Source organism: Pomacea canaliculata, linkage group LG7 (genome assembly GCF_003073045.1).
Source record: "Pomacea canaliculata isolate SZHN2017 linkage group LG7, ASM307304v1, whole genome shotgun sequence".
In the NCBI taxonomy this organism is placed as follows: domain Eukaryota; kingdom Metazoa; phylum Mollusca; class Gastropoda; order Architaenioglossa; family Ampullariidae; genus Pomacea; species Pomacea canaliculata.
In genome coordinates, this window is record NC_037596.1 from 24097890 (window position 1) to 24122291 (window position 24402).

At 38.0% G+C, this 24402-nt stretch overlaps 2 protein-coding genes across 9 annotated transcripts in view; both read right to left on the minus strand.

The window, feature by feature from the left end:
* LOC112568131 overlaps window positions 1-9973 on the minus strand; it is a 29107-nt gene extending 19134 nt beyond the window's left edge. Inside the window, exons 1-9 of one of the 3 annotated variants that reach the window (XR_003100001.1) lie at window positions 8871-9973; window positions 8082-8399; window positions 7059-7201; window positions 6385-6577; window positions 5933-6118; window positions 4465-4860; window positions 3712-4011; window positions 3212-3319; window positions 1185-2338 (exon numbers count right to left, since the gene is read on the minus strand). Coding sequence is in view for 2 of the 3 variants with exons in the window: in XM_025245248.1 (XP_025101033.1) it covers window positions 3212-3319; window positions 3712-4011; window positions 4465-4860; window positions 5933-6118; window positions 6385-6577; window positions 7059-7201; window positions 8082-8399; window positions 8871-8940 (1714 nt within the window). In the remaining variant the exon portion in view is untranslated. The remainder of the gene's footprint in view (window positions 1-1184; window positions 2339-3211; window positions 3320-3711; window positions 4012-4464; window positions 4861-5932; window positions 6119-6384; window positions 6578-7058; window positions 7202-8081; window positions 8400-8870) is intronic. The other 2 variants (XM_025245248.1, XM_025245250.1) reach the window with 2 other exon arrangements.
* Window positions 9974-10669: 696 nt separating this feature from the next.
* LOC112568135 lies at window positions 10670-24307 on the minus strand. Of its 6 annotated transcripts, none has more exons than XM_025245256.1 (9): window positions 17847-18368; window positions 16829-17098; window positions 16171-16458; window positions 14552-14651; window positions 13817-14095; window positions 13028-13324; window positions 12055-12225; window positions 11610-11657; window positions 10670-11311 (listed from the first exon to the last, which is right to left on the minus strand). In XM_025245256.1, the coding sequence occupies exons 3-9, from the start codon at window positions 16333-16335 to the stop codon at window positions 11244-11246; spliced, it is 1128 nt and encodes a 375-aa protein (XP_025101041.1). In that variant the 5' UTR covers window positions 16336-16458; window positions 16829-17098; window positions 17847-18368; the 3' UTR covers window positions 10670-11243. The 6 variants fall into 6 exon arrangements, with proteins under 6 accessions (XP_025101041.1, XP_025101042.1, XP_025101046.1 ...); XM_025245255.1 differs by lacking the exons at window positions 10670-11311; window positions 11610-11657; window positions 12055-12225; ... (2 more) ...; window positions 14552-14651; window positions 16171-16458 and adding exons at window positions 19871-20035; window positions 20297-20416; window positions 20776-20976; ... (2 more) ...; window positions 22453-22767; window positions 23254-24307 and having other exon boundaries at window positions 16835-17098; window positions 17847-19349; XM_025245257.1 differs by lacking the exon at window positions 11610-11657 and having other exon boundaries at window positions 17847-18367.
* Window positions 24308-24402: the final 95 nt, after the last annotated feature.

Genomic DNA, 24402 nt, shown 5'->3' on the forward strand with positions numbered 1-24402 from the left:
CACCATCTACATCCTTGTCTTTACCACTGCACATAGTCACGTGACTGTATGCAAGGCACGAAGCGCAGCAGCCAATCACTCCACAATGTTTATCTACAAGAGCACAGACTTCCCTTCCCTGATATCACTCGTGAATTCTGAGAATTATTGTTTGTTTACATCTAGTCCCTGTAAACACACACTGAACGTCCTCTTTCCAAACCGTTGTTGGTTGTTGGGTTAACGGTTTCTACAGGAGACATCACTTATGTTAAATACCGTTAATCTATCTTTATCATAGGGTAAGATGTAACTCTTATACGGTATCCGAGTAAATGCATATTGAAACCCACTGTCATCGCTGAGTTGCTACAGGTACAAACTAGCCTTATCAACACTATGTATATCTGTGGTTCAGCAGGATGCTAGGACAGGATGGAGGCACTTAAGGCTCTGATTTACAGGGCTAAAAAGCCATGATTCTAAACTTAAGCTGAGAGCACATACTGCGTCTGTATACTTGGCAATGATAAATGTTTGCTACACAGGACAACGAAGGACAGTCAGTGTTTGAGATCACTTTGACCTCTCTGAATGCGACAGAGTATCACATATGAAACTCTGTGTGTGTGTGAGGACTAGAAATTATTTCTATGTGATGTCAAATGTCATTTTGGGTCTAAATCTCCGCAACAAACATTTCGCCAATGGAGTGACAGACACAATTGTTATAAACAATTGTGTTCGTAATGCACATTCGCAGGCCATGAAAGAAATATTCTTGACTGTATTATTGACATGATCTGCTAATCTGTTCCTGCCTTCAGCATCGCACTTACAGAATACGAACAGTCCATCATTTAGTGAAATGGATTAAATATCAGGACTAGCAGGTTGACCTCACACACACTGATGTACACAGAATCCAACGTGGTGGTCGACACTCTCTGTATTACATTTGACTTGTGTGATGTGAACAGTCTGAACTGATGCCTTAAACATTTCTTCTTCAGTCTTTCTACATTGTTATGAGTATTTTTTTTAGTATTATTTATGTTTTCATATCTATATATATACACACACAGATTGTTATCAAATTCAATCCAAGTTGTGTTCATAATTTTTTTAAATTTTCTAAATATAATTAATGTAAAGTGTTGAACTCATTTTTAAATATTATAATTTATATATAAAAACAAACTTACATGTGAATTGAGGATACGGATCCCTCCTTGAGTGCTGTTGTCTCTCTTTGACTGTAAAGTTGTCGACATTGTATCACAGCAGGTAGATGAAGAGAGCATCGGTTCCCAGGAATCCGTCCAACGCTCACTTGATACAGCAACTGAACCACACCATTGCTGTACCCAAAGCACACCAGCATCCTGCAGCCCTCGGCACTCTCCAACGACGACCACAGGCGGCTCCAGCAGCGCAAAATTATTTCTTGCATGCTTACTTTTACCTTGGCTATTCATGCAAATGGGGAAAACTTTCTGGATCTTTGTAAAGATTCTCAAAACTTCCACAACCTTAAAGGCTTCGTGGTTTTCTATGGCGGATAGAAGCGCAACCCGCTGTACTTCAGAGTGCGAGGTCCACTCACAGCTCTAGCCTTATTCTTCCCAAAGAATGATATAAAAACGGAAAGAAGGGGAGGGTAAGGTTTACCCCGTAAACTGACCTGGTCCACCTGCGGTCAGGGGACCAAACGGGGCCAGGAAGAGCTAACAGGCCACCTCAGCCCTCCCCATAGTTACTTTGTGAAAAAAAGGAGACAACTCCTGTTCTGAGGATTAAAATTACCTCCCCTAACCTTTGTTTTGAAAACAAGAAATTTTTTTCGTTATCAGCAGCAAAAATTAACAAGAAGTTTTTGGATATTTTACTGAAAAATGTCATAGAATGAGGTAAACTCAGGTTTCTAGACAAACGAGAGGCAAAGCAAACGGTAAAGAATCCCATTGCCTGGTGGTCGTAGATGTAACCACTGTAGCTGTAACCATCTCGAGGGCAGACCGTTTGGATGGCAGCGCTTTAACCTGTCTTTTTACTTACCGTGATAAATGAGGTTCGTACTGGAATGGCAAGCGGGCATTATTTGGTGACACAGACCTCTAACCAGAATAACTGTAAAGTTTACTTATTCCAAGCTTATGCAACATCGCCATAATTGTAGGTTTATCATCACAAACACCTTTAGCTCATGTTTACTTACGATTCTGTCGCCGTCTGGTGACGTAAACCACGGCGGCGATGACGATGACAGTTACTACAACGGCTGCAACACTTCCTGCAATGATCCCAATGGGGACTGACTGACCGGTGTTACTTTGAGGCGATGGAGACGAACCCAGTTCTAAATAAGTAAGGCATTTTAATTAAAGTGATTCATTAAGGAATTTCGGATGATACTGGTGTAAGTCTTTGTGTTTGTATATTTGTCTCTCTGCATTAGTTTGGATGAAATGTTGGTCGCAGATGATTTTCATGACTGAGTACAGAGAAAGTGTGTGTATCACACGGCACAGGAAATAAGTTCAATTCACTGATATAAACTATAAAAATTTTTATCATATTATTTATTGATGCTCATTAATAACTCTGAACGATACTTTAAACATCCACTCCTTTGCTGATGTTGGAACAAAATTAAATTAAATTGAATTAAACTAAATTTCACAGAACTGTTACCTACAGTTTGTGTTTATCCATGATCTGAGAATAGCAGATATCATAAACACGAAACTGAATATCGCATAATTCGTTGATGTTTCTGAATGCAAATAAAATGTTCACCTGACACTTGACTGAGAAAAGTTATTTTGTCAGAATCAATAAAAGCAGCTTCGTGAATAGAAAAATGTTTATGTTACTAAATGTAATTGTTTGTTTTTTTTTGTAATTACGGATGCTCAGTGGCACACTCTTTTTTAAATTGCTGTTTTCTAAGTTGGTGGCTTATGTCAGGAAATAATTTGTCTTTCGCGTTAGATAAGCTAGCTAACTCCATATCCAAGTTAGGGAAATTTTACTCATAAGTAAATTACCGATGTCCATGAATACTAGTTATTAAGGCCACACCCAGTGCAAGAGATAGGTCCATACTAATCAGGTATATCAGTAGACACTGAGTGAAATCATGAACTTAACACACGGGTGTGTGCAAAGTGATGACTGCCATTTTAGAAAAGCGAATTTAGTGGTTAGAAAGAATGTGAATCATTTTGACCTGAAGACGTGGTCACGTGGGTCACTTGTGAAGTCGTTACTGGTGTCTGTCTAGGCTTTTTATACATCTTTCTTGTCGTCACTGAAGGGGATCGTGGCATCGTGCTTTCTACATAATGTGAAATAGAAAACTGTTGTTTATTATGTGTCTTTTTCCTGATGACAAATATTGATATGTAAACAACCTATTTTCAAAATTTTAATGAAGAATGTTTACCATTGTCATGTCAAACAGCGTTACTGACATAAATAAAAAAATCTTTTGTTAATCTTGTACGAAATGATTTTCTTATCATGAAGCATGGATTAGTTTTTATGTTGTGTCTTTACTAGTTTGGATCCTAAACGTAGAAAACAACTGAGACAAGTGGTCAGCGATTTCATAAAGATACTTCGATGCAATAAAATGAACTAAACTTTTTAGAGTGACTGTTATTTTCAAATATTGTCTCAAGTTATCCAGAATACAATTCAAACTCTGTAGTAAAGGTCTATACCCACCATTGACGTAGAGACGTAGAAAAGTAGTGTTGGAGTAAAACCTCGGCTGTGGGCTCCATGTGGCCGAGCACAAACACACTGTATTATCATGTTTGGTCTTGACATTGATGAGGACACGACTCCAGACAGACATGCCATCCACAATGTCCGGGTTGTCAGGTTCATCAACGCAAACAAACCTCACAGACCTAACTTTCGGTTTCCCACCTTTGACCTCACAGTCCAAGATGAACTTTTCTCCTTCTGTCAAGACCGACCCCTCCTCATACCCGCGTATGATTGGAGGTGACGGAGGAGGATCTGAGAAAACGAGTGAAAATAAGTTGCTTTACATTTATTACTACAACAGAGAAAGATTTACTAATAATGGTAATATCTAGTAATAATAGTAAAGTTTACTAATAATGTTTAAGTAAATCTTACTCTTGACATCTTGATTGTAGACTATCTCTTACATGGGATCTCCCCCAAAACACACGTTCGTACGAAAAAACACACACACACACACACAAAATAAAAAACACACTCGCACGCACGCTCTCTCTCTTTCTCTCTCTCACACATACACAACTGATGAATTATTTTGCTTCTCAAATATGTTTATATTGCTGTAAAAGGATCAGGTATATGCTAGCTTTTACAAAAATCTTTAGAATGCTTATACGTTGCGCGTCTGAAACTATAAAATTGTAAGATCTGTTGGTTAATCCACAACAACAATAGAGTAACATTATATGTTTGTATTTCACTTACAGTTCAGTTGTATTGTGTAGGGGTCAGACGACCTCCGTTCAAGGGAGACAACACTGTAAGCATCACACGTCACCTGACGACCGTCGTCCTGAGGGACTCTAGGTGTGAAGATGCACGTGCCGTGTTTGTGATGCTCGTTGATACATGTCACACCTGCCCATGTGTACCTGACGGCTGGATACACGTCATCAGTCTGACAGAAGAGCGCCATCTGTGTTGTACCGTCTGTGACAAACGGTTGAGTGGCGTTGGTGGAGATGTTCACAGGCTGGAGCCCGCGAAAAGAGTCGTGGGAAGATTGAGGAGTTTTTGTTGTTCTTGTAGTGCTGGACAAAGTGGTTGCTGTTGTTGTACTTGTAGGTCTATTATGACTGGAATGGTACCTGTTGTTCCAGTCTTTGATGATAAGAAAAGAAGAAGGGAAGTAAAAGCTAGAGATCCATATTAGTTCAGTACGATATATGTTAATAATCTGTAGTATAACTAAATAACGACTAAATTATATAGATATTAAATTAAACTGATACCAAATGAATGTAAAACATCATTCTTACTTGCTCTGAAAAATTCAGTTCAGTGTTTTTGTGTGATTTAGGTTAAGTGTGAATGACCTGGTGTGACCTTCCTACATAACTGACATTACTTTCTAATCACAGCTACGTATCACAGCTTTGCCATGCAAGTATGCAAAACCAATAGGCATCTAAAATCTTTGTGCCATCCGCAGTTCAGCTACTCAATCACAGATGAACTATCAGCGGGTGTGTGTGTGTGATGGGTAGGTGTGCATGTGTGTGTGTTTTGTGTGTGTGTGTTTTTCAATATACATATATTTTGGACGCAGGGCACAGCTCCCATGTTTAAATTGCCCATTGGGATTAATAAAGTCTACTGTTATTGTTATTGTTATTTGCTGACAGAGATTTACACAATAAGACTTAAAGACTTGAACAAGACCACCACAAGCAAATAAGTGCTCTACACGGTATCAAGAAGTAATTAAAACAATGGAGTAGATGGAAACACCGATTTGGATTGGACCCCATGAAAAGTAAACTTGTGCTAGTGTTAGACAAGGTACAGCAACGTGACGGGTGTACGTCACTGATTTACGTGATCACGGTGTGCCCGTGACCCGGTTATAGAACACGTGTATTGTTGCCGTTATCCTGTCGAGTATAATTTCTCACGTTAACTAGAGAACCACCACCTGGAACATTCGAGAGCAGTAGAGTATGATGGCCGACAAAAATATCGGGCAGTTTGTTTCTAGGTCACAAGGAGCCGCAATTAAATAAATAATTTGTATCATTCTGTACTCCTACAATAGTTGCGACGGATTTTGACATCAGTATCAGCACGAGAAGAACTTGCGAGAACGAAACTTTAAATGACACAGCTAAGAACATATCAACAAACATACTTACAGTACGACTGTGACTATATACATGATCATCGTAAAACTTACTTGGGGTTTGAGAAGTGGGAGTGAGGGATGGTGGTGTACTCTGCGATGTGGATCCTCTGACAATGTTACACACGTAGTTCGTTGTCCCTCCTGTGTAGGAGGAAGATGCAAGATCTCGCTCATAACACTCACAACTGCCGTTCGGATTCTCTTGCAAGAATTTTGCGCAACTTGGTTTTAAATTGTCTAAAGAAAACAGAAAACAACAAAATGAAACCATGAGAAATCACACGAGAAAGATTACACAAAAGAAGTAAGGCTTTTCTTGTGCAACAGCAGCTCAGCATTCAGCTAACATAGTAATTAATGATAAATTCTTTAGTCTTCTTTAGCGCTGGCATTTACCGAATAAATACACTTTTCAGCGAATGGTTTATCAAGTTAAGAAGAGATGTTACAAATATACATCAATAGCGATAATTTTGGAAATGCCTCCTATCGAGGGTACTTACCTGTCCACACCTCTACACCAGTGTCCTGTGCCGGGCCAGGTCGGATGTGGATGATGTAGGAATAATTACCAGCTGAAGGAGGAAGGTACATAGTGAAGTGACAGGTACCTCTCTGGTAAGTGTTGTTATCTACTGTGTCAGTGTAGTTTTGTAGGTGAAGTTGGCAGAGAGATCTCCAGCTGATCGTCATTGACTGCCATCAGACATTAAGTCACGTGATGTGACATAGCATACTGTTTGTCAAAATGCTGATGTCTGGTTATGTAAAAGGATTTATCAAACAAGTACCGATAAACGAGAGAGAGAGAGAAACGTTTTTCAATCGATTATATTTCCTCCACGAAACACTAAGCAGCTGTCTATTGATCATAAATGAAGTCTGTGTGTGTATGTGTGACTACATACAGTTGGTTGCAATTAAATGTCCACAGACATAAAATGTAACCTACAGCTTGTGTATTGGTTGTCATTTTCCCTTCCAAAGCATGTTCTTTTTTAGATTTAGATTTAGATGATGATTTAGATTTCGTAGATGATGATGATGATGATGATGATGATGATGATGGTGATGATGATGATGATGAGGAGGATGATGAGGATGGTGATGATGATGATGATGAGGATGATGAGGATGATGATGATGATGATGATGATGATGATTATTATTTACACACGCTGTTTAAGAAATTTTGACGCTCCGTTACTCCACAATAAACTTCCTGTGCCGTCGAGAAAAATTTGTTAACGGGACATGTTGCTGCTATCGTCCATAACCTCGGGTTGATTTCAGTTGTACACGGGCTCAACTCTGCGGCGTCTGTGGATAAATCGTTTAAGAAACTTTCAAAATCTGATGATTGTATTGTAAATCGAAAACAAGCAAACAAGTACATAAAATTTCATGTGCTTAATAAGTCTTTGCCTCTGACAGTTGTGTTGAAGCTAAACCGTAATTTAATTTTTAACTATTTATTTTTCATGAGCAGGTTTCATGTTACGCTAAGCCAAACTAATCTCTTAATGTTCACCTTCCTGCTCATCTCAACAATCAGCAAATCAAAAATAGATAGCTAATAATTGGATTTAATTAAAAAAGTATTTACAATTAATTATGGATTTCTAAAATTAAGTCTAATAAATGTTGAATAATATAAAACCAATAAATGAAACGAACAAAAGTTAGTCATAAATGAAAGCCTAGAAAAATAATGATAACCGGAATGAGAAAGTTACGATTTAAAATGAAAAGGCCAGGCAAGCTTCATTAGAGTGAAATTTGAGAGTAGTCAACCCGCTCTACTTCGAAATAGTGAGGTTTCAAAAGAAGGTAATATTGTTCCTCATTCCTGCTTAAAGATTTGTTCAGCAAAGGAAACTTGTACTTATAATCGCTTCAAAATCTCAGATGAATCATTCGATGAAGGCTGTTATATTCACGTAAACATTTTCAAGGACCCCCCCCCCCACCACCACCCTTACAAATCTAATTAGTAATTTACTCGGAATGAAAGAAAAAATTATAGTACTAAAAGAATTATTGTGTAAGCAGATAGTGTAGCACCAAAGAATCAAATGCTTTATAACCAACATTATCTTAACTGTAAAATAAGCCTAGAAACAGTGTAATTAGTTACATAGTCTTTAAATTACTAAGTGAAATAATTAAACGATGAATGATTGAAGTTTGTTTATCTTACGAAAGATGTGCATCCTACACTCCACGTGTTCAGTTGTCGTGGAGCAGGTCACGTTGAAGCCTTCATATCGTCGATGGTTTCTGTTGATGACTAGTGAAATCCCATCATCCCTGTATCTTTGTAAAGAAAAATCTCTGTAAGTAATGCCGCTACAGGCTGTAATACTTCCACAGACATATTTGAAGATTGTCTCAGTTCTATCATTCTCAACTGTCCACGTGACATTTTCTGTCTCAGGTATGTTGCTGCATGTAATAAGTGTCGAAGTATCTTGTAGGATATAAATCCGCCCAAAAACACAGTTTTGTATAGTGAGTCCTGTACAGAAAACAACAGCTCATCAGAAAACAAAACTTACTATTCTCATTGTTCATTCTCTACCGTACATGGCTGTCTGAAGAATTCATTTCTTGTGTGTTTATGCTTGATAATGTGAAGCGAGCTTCATCAATCGCTAGATAGATGGTTGATTTTCTTCATTGATGAGCATAACTAGGTGCACAGTACTACATAGGACTTGCTTTGTGGATATTTCTTGTTTATGCATACTGTGTACTATAGAGTGGTACAGTATCAGTAAGCACATTAATCTGACATAATATCAAAAAGAACACGATTACTTTTGTTTATAAAGTTTAGTTTTATAAATAAGATTTCTCGTTATGTACAATATACCTTCTTGTGTAAATATAGTCATCAAAAGCATAGCATTTTAAACAAATGAATAAAATGAAAGACGCACACCGTTATATGCAATATCTCTCTTTGTGTGTGTGTGTGTGAACCCACCTGAAACAAGGTTAATGCTGAAATAAACAGAGCACACGAAAACAAAGCTCCATTTCTTCATCTTTGACATGTGTAGGGTCTTGTCTAGCAAAATGCAGACTCAAATTGTGAGAAACAATGAAATCGCACTTTCTCTTCAATCTACATCCTTGTCTTTCTCACTACACATAGTCACGTGACTGTACACGGGGCACGAAGCGCAGCAGCCAATGACTCCACGATGTTTATCTAAAACAGCAAAAGCTTCACTTCCCTGATATCACTCGTGAATTCTGAGAATAATTGTTTGTTTACGTCTAGTCCCCGTAAACACACTCTGAACGTCCTTCTCTGTCCAAACCGCTGCTGGTTGTTGGGTTAACGGTTTCTACAGGAGACATCACTTTCATGTTACATACCGTGAATGTATGTTTGTCATAGGGTGAGATGGAGAAGCCTTCATCTAACTTTTATACAGTATCCACGCCAATGCACATTGAAACCCACTGTCATCGCTAAGTTGCTACAGGTACAAATTAATCTTATCAACACTATGTATATCTGGTTCAGCAGGATGCTACGACAGGATGCAGGCACTTAAGGCCAAGTATTAAACTGAGAAAGCCATGATTGTAAATTGAAGCTGAGAGCATAGACTGCGTACATGGCAATGACTAATGTTTGTTATACATGACAATGAAGGTCCCATCAGTGTTTGAGATCACTTTGCCCTCTCTGAATGCGGGTACGATTCAGGTTCAGACATAAAACTCTGTGTTTGTGGACTACAAATTATTTCTAAGTGATGCCAACTGTCGCTTGAGTCTCACTTCGCCCATGAAGTGACAGACACAACTCTGGTTATAAAAAAATTTGGTCTGTGATGCACATTCGCAGGCCATGAAAGAAATATTCTTGACTGTAATTATTGACATGATCTGCTAATCTGTTCCTGCCTTCAGCATCGCACTTACAGAATACGAACAGTCCATAATTTAGTGAAATGGATTAAATATCAGGACTAGCAGGTTGACCCACACACACTGATGTACACAGAATCCAATGTGGTGGTCAACACTCTCTGTATTGTATTTTAGGGTTGGACCTGTGTGATGTGAACACAGTCTGAACTGATGCCTGCAACATTTCTCCTTCAGTCTTTCTAGACTCGTCTGAGTATTATTAAGACTGACTAAATAGGATTGAGAGACTAGTCCTTAATCATACGCGTCTCTCGTGTAAAGCAGGAAATGTTTTGATGTACGATTGAGTGGTCAGCTTTACTACAACCTTGAAAAGAGGATGAACGAGCCAACGATACTCAAGCTGTTTGTCCTCTAGGTTATAATAACCTTTGGGAAACCTCAGGAGTGGCGAAATAAGCTTCCTCGACAAGTCTCGTGGTGTGTGCTGGACACTGATGTCCACAGAACTCGGCTTTGACATGTTGTCCACAACATCAGGTCTGTCAGGTTTATCTCCACAAGAGTAGGTCATCGAGGACACTTTCGGATTTCATCCTCTAACCATGTATGTCAAACTAGTGTTTTCCTTTTTATTTTAGGTGGTGACAGTCATCAAGACATTTTTATTCGTAGCTTTGCATCGTTCATTGTAAACTAATGCCACATGAAAACAACAACAACAACAACAACAACAACAACAACAACAACAACAACAACAACAACAAACTCGAATGCAAAGAAAACAGAGAAAAAAATGTTTTATTTTACATGGCGTTTAATACTTGCTCTTGTACACACGCACGATGCATGTACACACACACTACAGCACACACGTACGCACGCACACATGAAAGGTAGTTTTCATTTTCGTCTTTATTTATATGATCATTGGAGTTGGAATTAACAAAATGAACCATTAAAGAAACATTACACTCTTTTTCCAAATAAATCAATGATTGGACGACAGTAATAAACTTGCTTATCATTATCATCGCAGCCTTCACACAGTGCAACAACATTTTGTTGTTTTATCTAATCGACTCTTAAAGCCACGAGTTCACAAAAATCCAAATTATAAATGAAGAATGTGCGCAATAGAACAGAAGTTGTCAGCAAGGATTAACAAAATTATTACTACAGTATGCTTCCATATATTCCTGAATTTATTACATTTTATTACACTCAAGGTTTCGAACCACACAGATCCCTATCCGCCACCACGGCGTAGAGGTTCTCCGTGTTTGACATGGTGGATTCACAGTTTTTCTCAAGTTCTTTCAAACATGGCTGGGTAGCCTGCTGCTCGTGGGCTGATAATGAAGGACTGGAATTGCTTGCTCCTTGTGTCGTGCAACCTTTGTCAGTAAAGACAGAAGCTTTGTGTGGAGATGGCTGGGCAACGGGATCTTGGACACGTGACTGGGTGAGGTCATCGACTGGATGGATTGTGTTCAAAGCCAGTGCTGATGTAAAATTCGTTGACATGTTCTTGAAAATCTGGTGAAAGTAAAAAAATGTGTTAAAAGAAAGTGAAAATTTATAATTTAACAGCAATTAAACTGAGTAGCTAGTAGCATTAGATTTTGGCCAACATAAAGGTAAAGAGCTTTTAATTGTCACACTTTTCAGTAACAACTGCATGCTAGTCTTCTTTCTGTTAAAATACACTTTGATATCAGTATTATAAGAAAGCAAATTAATATGGAAGATCTTTTTTTCAGGCACCTCAAATCAGATTTATGACTGACATGTGCATTCAGAACTATTCTTTTTTTTTCAGGTGTGGCATACTTACCATCGTGTTGTGTGTTGTCTTTGAACCTTGTGTTGTGAGCTGTGGACTCTGTTACAAGAAAAGCTTCTGACTAAAGAAAAATATGCAGAATCTTCTAACTATAGCCATTGAATTAACATCCAGTTTCTGCAGCTACCGAGGCACGGACAATAAGAAACATGAAGAGTTCAATACTAAGTATCCAGGAGAGAAGAAGTTATAAAAGCAGCCCATGATCATCCCTAGATCATGTTTGGATGGTTAACTCTGTCTCCTTGCACTTCTACTTACCCTGACGAATGAGGTACACAGCTTTGCTGGGATGGTTATTTTGATATTTGTTTAGTCATATAGACCTCGATCCAACATAACTGTGCTTCACAGTGAAGTTTACTCAATAATACAATCTGTAACATCGCTATAAATTTATGTTTATTATTAAAATATTTTAACAATGTTTGCTTACGATTTTGTTGTCGTCTGGTGACGTAAACGACGATGGCGATGGCGATGGCGACAATGATGGCTACAATCGCTACAGCAACTCCTGCGATGACTCCAGTGGGGACTGATTGACCAACCTCATCTTGAGGCGATGAAGAGGAGTAAACTCTATCCGGTGTAGTCGATATGAATCCTAAACAACAATAGCATTTTAATAGAATTTAATTGGATTTCGGATGACACAAATTTTGATCTCAGAGGACTTATTATAAGGAATGGAAATAAGTTGTATTTAATGATATAAACGATATAATATTGAAATATTATTTATTAGTGCTGACAGATAGATTTAAATGGTAGTTTAGACACCAACGTCCTTTGATCACTTTGGAGCAACAATTAAATTAATTTTAATTTGATTAAATGATACAGAACTGTTTACTACAGACTGTTTAGACTGGATTCATAATTTGACAATAGCAAGAATCGTAACTAAATATCTATAATGACACAATGAATGAAAAGAAAAATATTACATGAAACTTGAATATTATTAGGTCAAAATAAAAAAAATCAACTTCCGTAGCTTCTTAATTTTGAAAAAAAGTTTGTTTTGGTCGTTTGCTTATCTCATTCTTTAACCGAGTTATACATGTTTAATGTTAAATGGGGGTAATTTTTCCCAGTTTTCCCGGATGGCTGCTGATGACAGAGGAAACTTGTCTGTCCGGTTAGCATAACTAGCCAATTCCATATTCACTTTAGAGAAATGTTATCCATAAGTAAATTGCCGATGTCCATGAGTATTAGTCAAGGTTACTCGCTGGCAAAGAGTTGAAAATTGGCTTCTCAAAACTCAAAGAAAGAAAATTGTGGCAAACCCAGAGGTGTTTTAAAAATATAATCGACGCAACAAAAAATCCAATTAAAACAAATGCGTTATAATCTTCTTATTATTACTATTATTATCTTAACAATTTCTAAACTATACCTACCTCTCACGAAGAGTCGTATAAACGTAGTGTCTCGGTACATCTGGTGTTGGGTCCACGTGGCCGAGCACTTACACACCGTATTATTATGTTTAGTCTGGACGGTGATGACTACAGAACTCGTAACAAACTCATCACCAAAAACATCAGTACTGTCACGTCCATCACCGCAATAGAAAGTCACTGAAGTAACTTTGGGTTTGCCGCCATGGACCGTGCACTTCAAAGTAATCTGTTCTCCCTCTGTTAGTACTGACCCCTCCTTATACCCCGTTATGTTAGGCGGTGAGGGAGGAGGATCTGCAAAAACGAGTGAAAAAAAGCAGGGTTGCATTATCGTTACGACAAAGAAAGATTTATTAATAATGGTAATATATACTAATAATGATTCGATCTACTAATAATATTGATATCTACTAAAAATGCCAATGTCTCATAAAAATGACATCGAATAAAAAGGTAAGATTTATTAATAATGTTTATTAAATGTCAATGAAAATCTAATTCTTGATATTCTCGACTTTGTGATATACAGGCACACATTAACATGCCTATGTTATCACTCGAGCGTGTATAGAAATGTATAAGCCTTCATGTAGTTGTTTAAGCAAATAATTGTTGCTTTACATTCTGAAATATTTTTATGTTGCTGCTACATGTCTGAGCAGAAACTGGTTACACAACGAGGTAAGGAATGTTAATGTAGTATGTGTAAAACTAAAACTGTAAAATTGAGGGTTAATCTAGAATAACAGTAGTGTGATACAATATAATACATTCCACTCCACTTACAGCTGAGTTGTATTGTGTAGGGTTCAGACGTCCACAGTTCAAGGGAGATTTCATTGTAAGCATCACACGTCACCTGAAGACCGTCGTCCTGAGGGACTCTAGGTGTGAAGATGCACGTGCCGCGTTGGTGATGCTCGTTGATACATTCCACACCTGCCCAGGTGTAGCTGACGGGTGGAGAAACGCCATCAGTCTGACAGAAGAGCGCCATCTGTGTTGTACCGTCTGTGACAAACGGTTGAGTGGCGTTGGTGGAGATCCTCACAGACTGGGACCTGACTACAACAAGAAGAGACTTGAGAATATTGAGGAATTAGTACTACATCTAGTGATGGACAAGATAGTTCATGTAGTGCTGCTATGCCAGGAATAATACGTATTGTTCCAGTCTAGTTATGACAGTCAAACAACAATGGAAGAAGGCACTAGAGCTCAGATTGCTAGTGTGATATAAGTGTAGGATTTTTAAATCCAAATAGCAAATAATATTAAGCTAATGTAATAGGATTTTGTTTCGGTTGTTTAGGATTTGGTCCGAATAAGCGGTTGGTCCTATTAACCGGAGTCTACTGTACATATATATGTAAAGACAGAGATATGAAACTATAAAAAGCACACGGATATACATAAGGCCATACGAAATCCACACCTTTTTTTAACTTACAGATAAAGTAAAAAAAATGCACCCCATCACATGCTTTTTAAAAAAAAAATTGATAGAACTTATGAACTTACTTGAAAAAAGGTTGACAAGCACGTTGAGATAAACAGAGCACACGAAAACAAAGCTCCATCTCTCCATCTTTCTCAGTCTGTGTAATGCTGTCACCAGTCCCTGTGTGAGCAACGATCAAATCACAAACTTTCTCTACCATCCACATCCTTGTCTTTATCACCACACATAGTCACGTGTCTGTATGCAAGGCACGAAGCACACCAACCAATGAATCCAAGTGTTAACAAATAATAGCACAGACGTTATTTCCCAGATGTCACTCATGCAGTCGGAAAATAGTTGTCTCTTGACTGCAAGTTTCCGTAAACTCACACTGAACATCCTTCCATTTCGGAACCACTTATGGTTGTTGTTGGGTGAGTCATTTCTACAGAAGACATATGCTTCATACTCTATACTGTCATTTATTCATGTTTAACTTATGGTAAGTTGCATAATCTTCCATCGCACTTTCATACACAATCCTCGTCAATAAACATTGAAATCCAGTGTGCTTGCTGAGTTGCTCAGGATGCTGTGACAGGATGTTGGCACTTATGGAGCTGAGAGCAAGTACAATGAGGTTCAGAGGTTCTCATAAAACTCTGTGTCTGTGGATGAGTGCTTTAGTCAGTGTAGTTTTAAGCCTGCAAGTGCTGTAAGAGTTACATCGCCTTGTTGTACTCTACAAATTATTTCTATGTGAAGTCAAATGTCGCTTTCGGCAACAAACACTTCTCCCAGTTTCTCCACAGTCTTCTCCGTGAATGTAACGAGGGGTAAAGAGACTCAACTCACCGCCACATGATCGTGTATAGCCAATCAGCTAGTCCCTCGCTCGCACCACGCAATCTGCTTATCTCAGTCCTGTCCATCTTCTGCTACGTTCTAATTAATTACCACTGTCTGTAAATAATAATTAAATCAAACTTTATATCTACAATAAGTGCAGTTACTCAACGATGCCGCTCATGTACTTAAACATAAATCTGGACTAGGAAATGAGTAGAGATGACCCTGTGCTACATTTGCAAATGATTGTTAGTCATAACCCCCAAATTTAATCTTACTCTCATAAGTACTTACTATTCTTACCTTTACCGTTGGTGGCTCGCGAATAAGGAAATAAATTGTTAAATAGGTGTTACATTAGCTAAATAATTTCACATTTGCGTTTGGAAAATTTTACCCACACGTAATAAGCAAATGTCCATGAATACAAGTCAAGGCTACACCAAGTACAAGAACTAAGTCAATATTAATTAACTACATCAATCGACATTGACGACTATTATGGTAAACAATTGTAGAAAATAGTATTCAATATTAAAATACTGAACTCAAATCAGTGGTTTAAAAGAAAATGCACTATAAGAACTCGAAAATGTTGTCAGGTGGGGAACTTGTGAAGTTTTTACTGGTATCTGTGTTGGCTGCTTTGTATTCATCTATCTTGTCTCTGAAGTGGGTAGTTACATAATCCCACGCAATAAAAGTAATTAATAATAATAAATGCAAAATTTGTAAAACGAATACTAAGGAGTATGCTCTTAGTGCTTTAGAGTGATCGTTATTTTCAAATATTGTCTGAAACTATCTAGACTAAAATTCAAATTCTGTAGTAAAGGTCTATACCTACCATTGACATAGAGACGGACAAAAGAAGTGTCGGAGTAAAACCTCGGCTGTGGGCTCCATGTGGCCGAACACAAACACACTGTGTTATTTTGTTTAGTCCTGACATTGATGACGACAGGACTCCAGACAGACATGTCATCCACAATGTCTGGGTTGTCAGGTTCATCACCGCAAAAGAACCTCACAGACTTTTGACCTTTGACCACACAGTCCAAAGTAATGGTTTCTCCTTCTGTCAAGACCGACCCCTCCCTGTACCCGCGTATGATTGGAGGTGACGGAGGAGGATCTGAGAAAACGAGTGAAAATATGTTGCATTACATTTATTGCTACGACGGAGTTAGAAGAGTAAGATAATTGAGAATAAGAGTAAAATTTACTAATTATGTTGAAGACACTAAAATCTTACTTTCCACACACACACACACCCAGAAACATACACTTGCCTCTGTTTCAACGCACGACCGTGTATAAGAAATTTTATAAACCTCGATGTATTTGTTTTAGCACTGATTGCTAAGTCTTGAAAAGACAGATTATGATTGTGAAATATCCAGAAGCCCGCTTTAACGAAACGCATCTTACACTATTAAATTGTGAAACTGTTGGTCAATCCAAAAAAACAATGAAGCAACATAATATGATTGTATTTCACTTACAGTTTAGCTGTATTGTGTAGGGGTCAGATAGCATGGAAACGACTCTGTGAGCACGACACACCACCTGATGACCGTCGTCATGAGGAACTCTAGGTGTGAAGATGCACGTGTCGCGATCTTGATTGCTGTTGATACATATCACATGTATCCAGATGTAGGTGACGGTTGATAAAAAGCCTGTAGCCTGACAGAAGAGCGCCATCTGTGTTTTTCCGTCTGTGACAAATGGTTGAGTGGCGTTGGTGGAGATGCTCACAGACTGGGACCTGACTACAGCGACAAGAGACGTCGGAAAATTGAGTTTTAGAAGGAAAAAAATGATGATGATGATGATGATGATGATGATGATGATGATGATTCTTACCATGCCAGGAATATTACTTGTTGTTCTATTCTTTGGTGATAAGGAAACAACAAGGGAGGCAATGACTAGAGCTCAACGCGTTATAATATATTAAAGTAATTGTAGTAGAAAATAATTGTAAAGTTTATAACGTTTCATTTAAAATAATACCCGGATAATGTATAATATTGAATTTGTCTTAAAAACAAACTATAAATGTTCTGTATCGGCTACATGACTGTGAGCTTTGCTGTGAGGATCTAATGACAAAAAAGGCTGTGACTTAGTCAAAACTACATCAACATACCTAAAATCAGTGAAACCCCGTCATTACTGTATCTTTGTAAAAATAAACAAACAAACAAACAAACAAACAAAAAACAAAAACAAACAAAAAAGAAGCAAACTCGTATGTATTAAATACGTTACATGCTGAAATACTTCCACATACAATGTTGAGGATTGTCTCGTTTCTAATATTATTCTTAACTCTTCATGTGACAATTTCTGCCTTTTTTTCACATAATTTGAATGTACAAATAAAATCAGAGGCACAACCCTTAATACTCTCTTTCTTTTTTTCTCTATGTGTGTGTGCGCGCGCGCGTGTCTGTGTGAGAGAGAACGAGAGAGAAGGAAGGAAGGGAGAGAGATTTAGAGAACTAATAAACTTACCTGAAAGAAGGTTGACAATCATGTTGAGATAAACAGAGCACCCGAACACAAAGCTCCATCTCTCCATCTTTCTCATTCTGTGTAATGCCGTCACCAGTCCTTATGTCGCAGTTTACAAACGCAGATTGTGAGAAAAAATCAAATCACAAACACTTGGTCTACCATCTACATCCTTGACTTTACCACTACTAATAGTCACGTGACTGTAGGCAAGGCAGGAAGCACAGCAGCCAATGAATCCAAGATGTCTACCGATAAGAGCACAGACTTTGTTTCTCTGATATCATTTGTGAACTCTGAGAATAATTGTTGATTTACATCTAGTTTCCGCAAACACACACTGAACGTCTTTCCGTTTCCGAACCACAGTTGGTTGTTGGGTTAACAGTTTCTACCGGAGACATAATTTTTGTGTTGAATATCTTGAGTTTGTGTTTCTCTTATCGTAAATATTTCATCTCTTGCACGGTATCAGTGTCAATCCATATTGAAATCCCATGTCAACAATGGGTTGATACAGGCACAAATTAGCCGTATTAACACTGACTATTTATTTCTGTGTTTGTAGGAGGATGCTATGACAGGATGAAGGCACTTAAACTCCAGTGTCAGACTCATTGACAGAACGAAGTAGGCCATGATTTGTAAACTGAAGCTGAGAGCACATAGCTTTGCCTGCCTAACAGGACAATGACTTGTCTTTGGTCTAGATGACTTGGACCTCTCGGAATGCGAGTGAATACAATGCATGTTCACATGAAAGTGAGAGTGGTTGGTGAGGGAGGTTGTGAGTGAGTGCTTGTGTTAGGGAAAGTTTAAACCTGCAACTGCTGTAAGAGACACGTCGCCTTGTTTTGCTGTGCAAAAATTTTCTGTGGTCAAATGTCGCTCTTGGTCTCACCCTCCGAAACAAACACTTAACCCAGGTTAACCAAACCTTTTCTGCTTATTCTCCATCACAAAACTATTGATATTGATTGTTAACGACGAACACCCAGCTCGAAAATTTACTTGCTCGACCCAAATGTTGCTGAAGGCCCAAGTTGGAGGCAAACCTTCCACCATGAATATGACTGACTTTGATTACTATAACATATCTAAAAGTATCAAATAGGTGCTACAGATAAAAGTCGAAAAAGTACTAGTGAGTCATAGATTTATGATTTTATTACACTCGTGGTTTCGAACCGCGCAGATCCTTATCCGCCACCACAGCGTAGAGGTTCTCCGTGTTTGACATGGCAGATTCACGTGTTTCCTCAAGTTCTTTCAAACATGGTTGGGTAGTCTGGGTCTGGTGAGCAGGTGGGGAAACGATGGAGTTGTTTTCCATTTGTACCATGCAGCTTGTGTCAGTAAAGTCAGAACTTGTTTGTGGAGACGCCTGGGAATCCGAAACCTGGACACGTGACTGGGGGAGGTCATCGACTGGACGGATTGTGTTCAAAGCCAGGGCGTCAGCGCTGATGTAAAACACGTTGTATTGCTCCTCAAGGTCTGGAGCTAGCATAAAATAAGTTAGAATACAAAAAAGAGATGAAAGTGGAACTTCATCTTTCAACAACTAGTATCAATATTGCTTTGTCAATAACACATATACATATCACAGTAATAAACATCAGGGAGGAATGTCAGTAATAAATACTTAGAAAAATACCAGTAACCATCATCAACATTAAATATCAATCATGAAGAAATCTGTCAAAAAAATATCGGCAGAGGTTTTAGAAAAATGTGAGGTAAACAAAAACGGTAAAGAATATCATTGCCTGGTGGTCGTAGGTGTAACGACTGGATAGGGTTACCCATCCCCGGGGTATAATGTTTATATGGATAAGCTTAACCCTGCTTTTGTGCGTTTCAATGAGGTAGACATTGTTGCTGAGGTGGCGAGGGGATTTTTTTTTAGTCCTACCGACCTCGAACCAGCAACACCGTGCTTCACAGTGAAGTTTACAGACTATGCGATGTCGTCGTAATTTTTTGTTTATCATCAAAATCATTTTTAACTCGCATTTACTTACGATTTCGATAACGTCTTGAGACGTAAGCGATGGCGACGATAACGATAACGGTTGCTACAACGGCTACAACAACTCCCACAATGACTCCAGTGGCGACTGATAGACCAGACTTGTCTTGAGGTGATGGAGACGAGTCGATTCGATCAGATGGAGACGACCCCAATCCTAAATAAGAAAGGTATGTTGATGAAGTTGATTAGGATTTCGGACAACAGTCATGTGTGTTCTTGTATTCGCTTGGTGGCTTTTGAGTCAGAAAATAATTTGTCTTCATGGTTAGTTAGCTAACTCAGTTGGATTACTTTTGTCCATAAATAAACTGCTTATATCCATGAATACCAGTCAAGGCTACATCCAGTTCCCGTGATTGTAGAAAATAATATTTAGTAATGAAATCACATCCGTGGTTTAAAAAAATTAACACACCTTTTGAATTTGGAAACGTGGTCACGTGGGTCACTTGTGAAGTCTTTATTAGTGGCTGTGTAGGATGTTCTGTATGCATCTCTCTTGTCGTCTCCAAAGGAGGTCGTGACCTCGTTATTTCTATATAACGTTAAATAGGAATAGAAAACTGTTTTATGCCTGTTTTGCTTGGTTACAAATAAATATTATTGTGGAAAAAAACCTATTATCTAAAAGCGAAATCATTACTTTTTTTTACATGCAGACAGTCATCACAGAGGCAAATAAAAGTCCTAGATATGCTGAATGCGATATAATAAATAAATAAAGTTTGGGTAGGAAAAAATTCAGTGTAAAAGTATAAATATTTAAATAAAATGATATCCCAGAGAAGGTTAAATATTGTTCCGCTGTACTTCGACTCAGCCAAAACAATTTTAGCAAATGTATATATATAGTTCCAATACGACTGTAAATGTATAAAAGATTATAAGACTTACGCGGGGGTGGAGACGTGGCACCTTGGGGTGTGTGTCCACTATGCCATGTGGATCCCCTTACTAAGTTACACACGTAGGTCGAGGGCACTCCTGTGTCGTAGTGTTGTGTGGTAGGAAAAGAACTTGGACCTCGTTCAAAACACTCACAACTGCCCTTTGGATTCTCTTCCAAGAAAAATGTGCAGTTTGCTTCGGATTTGCCTGATAAAGGCGAGAAGAAAACAGGAAACACCAAATGAAATAAAATAATTGCTGACATCAGTAATAACAAAAGAACAGAATTTAAGATTCTGCTCTTGCAACTGGAACTAAACATTAGCTAAGTCATGATCATGATTTAAGGTTTACATTTGTACAAGCGGCGAATATTTAACAAACATTTTCCATTGATGATTTATGAAGGATAAATGCAACTGGAAATGAACATACATAAAGTTGTTAATATCTACCGTCGATAGTACCTACCTATCAACACCTTTCCGGCAGTCTCCAGTGATGTACCAGGCATAATGTTGATGATGTATGAATAATTACCAGCCGAAGTTGGAAGGTTGCTTGTGAAACTGCAGGTACCCCTATAGTAAGTGTTATTGTTTCTTTGGTCTATGTACTTTTGTAGGTAAGGCTGGCCGTCGACTCTCGTGTAGTTCTTCAGCGATTGCTATCAGCATTTTAAAAAAAGATAACTTCCAGAGAGCAAATAGAGAGAGAATTTTTTTTTCTAGATAACATATCTAAGAAAGAAAAAATACTTCTCAGTTAATTACAACTTAGCAGAAAGAACAAGTTCCTGCCAACTTATTTAGTTCTATAATGTATGGCTACATTTGCAGTAAAATATTCTCAGTTATAAATATCTAAATTATTATGTATACTTTGATTTAGTGCATGACACTATGCATTACATATATATATATTTATACATCACACACACATATATATATATCACAGCACAACTTTTTGACAAACGTTATAGTTACGGAATATTGTATAAATAATTAACAGTGACATCTGCCAGTCTCACAATGTAGCCAGTAAAGAAGAAAAAAACTGTGAATGTGAAAGATGTACACGTTACTTTGACAGGACAAAAAATGTCACACCATCCTTGTTATGTTGGAAAATGTGAAAGTATTTGTCAAAAATGTGACAAAATATGTTTGTCTAAAATTCACTTGGCGGTCTGTTACCTCTGGCATGAACGGTTCCACACGTCCTTCACAACGAGCTTTCTCTTTCGACGAGAAGAATTTGTTAATGTGACATGTTGCTGTTACTCTCCATGACTGACTGTTGATCTCAGTACGACAATGGCTCAGCTCTGCTGCGTCTGCGGAACAAAAATTGAAACTTTAGACTCACGGCTCAATTGCAAAAAAAAAAAAAAAAGAAAAAAGAAAAAAAAAACCCCGAGGTTACATCTAAGCTGAATACAATTATCTAATTAGTAATGTACACAGATTTTAAAAAGATCTTAGTTTACTTTGTAAGCAGGCTGTACTGACAATAAAGTTTATAGCAGGTGAAGCGCTGAATAATCAAGTCTTTAATTAACAAAGATTATTAGTATGAGCTTATAAAGAAGTATAGACTTAATGTATTAAGTACATATTTATTTAACAATTTAGTGAAATAAAAATATAGATGACAAGAAAGATTAAAGTTTGTTTATCTTACGAAAGACGTGCATCCTACACTCCGCGTGTTCAGTTGTCGTAGAGCAAGTCACGGTGAAGCCTCCATAACGTCGATGGTTTCTGTTGATGATCAGTGAAACCCCATCATCCCTGTATCTTTGTAAAGAAATCTTGCTGGAATTAAGGTTACAGGATGTAGTATCTCCACATTCATGTTCGAAGACTTTGTTTCTAATAGCATTCTCAACTGTCCACGTGACTTTTTCTGTCTTAAATATGTTGCTGCATGTAATAAGTGTCGAAGTGTCTTCTGGGATATCGATCCATCCATCGATACAGTTGTGTAAAGTGAGTCCTGTTTAATAACAAGGGCAGATTACAAACGAAAGCTTACTATTGTTGTACATAGCAATCTCAAGAAAACATTTGTTGTGTGTTGTTGCATGATAATTCAAGCTGTACTACACGAAACACTACAATAAGTAAACCATCCATTTCCTTTTTTTATCAGCATAACGAGGTGTACAGTTTAACACAGTACATTCTGTGTGGATATTTTTCTTGATGTTATATACTGTGAACTGAATATTGGTCCGGCATAAGCGAAAATAATTACTTTTTCTTAATGAAGTATAACATGCATTCTACAAATTTTCTTTTTGTCATATGAAAATATATATATATATATATGAAATCATAACAAGCACACGGATATACATGCGGCCATTCAAAATCCACACTTTTTGGAGAGAATATACATATATAGAATGAAAGAGGCATATGTGTGAAAGAGAGAGAGAGAGAGGGAAGAAGGAAAAATAACGAGAACTGATGAACACACCTGAAACTAATATGACAAGTATGTTGAAATAAACAGAGCATGTGAAAACAAAGCTCCATCTCTCCATCTTTCTCAGTCTAAGGCCGTCACCACTTCTTATCTCGCAGTTTACAGACACGAATTGTGAGAAACAATCAAATCACAAACACTTGGTCCACCATCAACATCCTTGTCTTTACCATCAGACGTAGTCACGTGACTGTATGTAAGGCACGAAGCACAGCAACCAATGAATCCAAGATGTTTACCGACAAGAACCCAGACTTTGTTTCCCAGATATCACTCCTGATATCTGAAAATAGTTTTCTGTTTACATCTAGTCCCCGTCAACACACACTGAACGTCCTTCTGTTTTCGAAACACTGTTGGTTGTTAACGGTTTCTATAGGAGACACAAGCTTTGTGTTAAACATCGTGAATTCGCGTTTCCCTTCTCGTAAAAATTTCATCTGATTCTTACACAAGATCCATTCAATCCATATTGAAATCTCATGTCAACAATGGGTAGCGACACGTACAATTCGACTAATTGTATCTGTGTTTGTTACAGGATGCTACGACAGGACGAAGACACTTAAATCCCAGTTTCCAACTTATTGAAAAGACAAAATAAGCCACGATTTGTAAACTTAAACTGAGAGCACACAGACTGCACCTTCACTTCCTTCCTGTCACACATGGCAATGACCCGTCAGTGTTTTAGATAACTTTGACCTCTCTGAATGCCAGAGTTCAATGCAGGTCCTCTTAAAATTGTGAGTGGATGGTGAGGCAGGTGGTGGGTGTGTGCGTGGGTGCTGAGGGAGGTGGTAGGTGTGTGCGTGTGTCAGGGAAGGTTTAAACCTGCATGAGACAATTATTTTGCTCTACAATTATTTTGGATGTCAAGTGAGACGATATGGCTTCAGACATCGTCTTCATTATCAAGCACTAATCCGAGTTTTGTTCGTGTGGATCGTGAGTTTCGCGCTGAGCTCATCCTTCGTCCAGGTGGACAGGGGTGGGTAGTTCAGCCGACCGTTAAAGCCAAATGGTTGTTGCTGGTCAATGTTGTGATGCTGATGTTGTCGCTGCTGTTGCACAATAAGAACTCTGAAATTTTATTTTAGTTTGACTTCTTGATGCAAGGTATGACAATGTTTATAGACA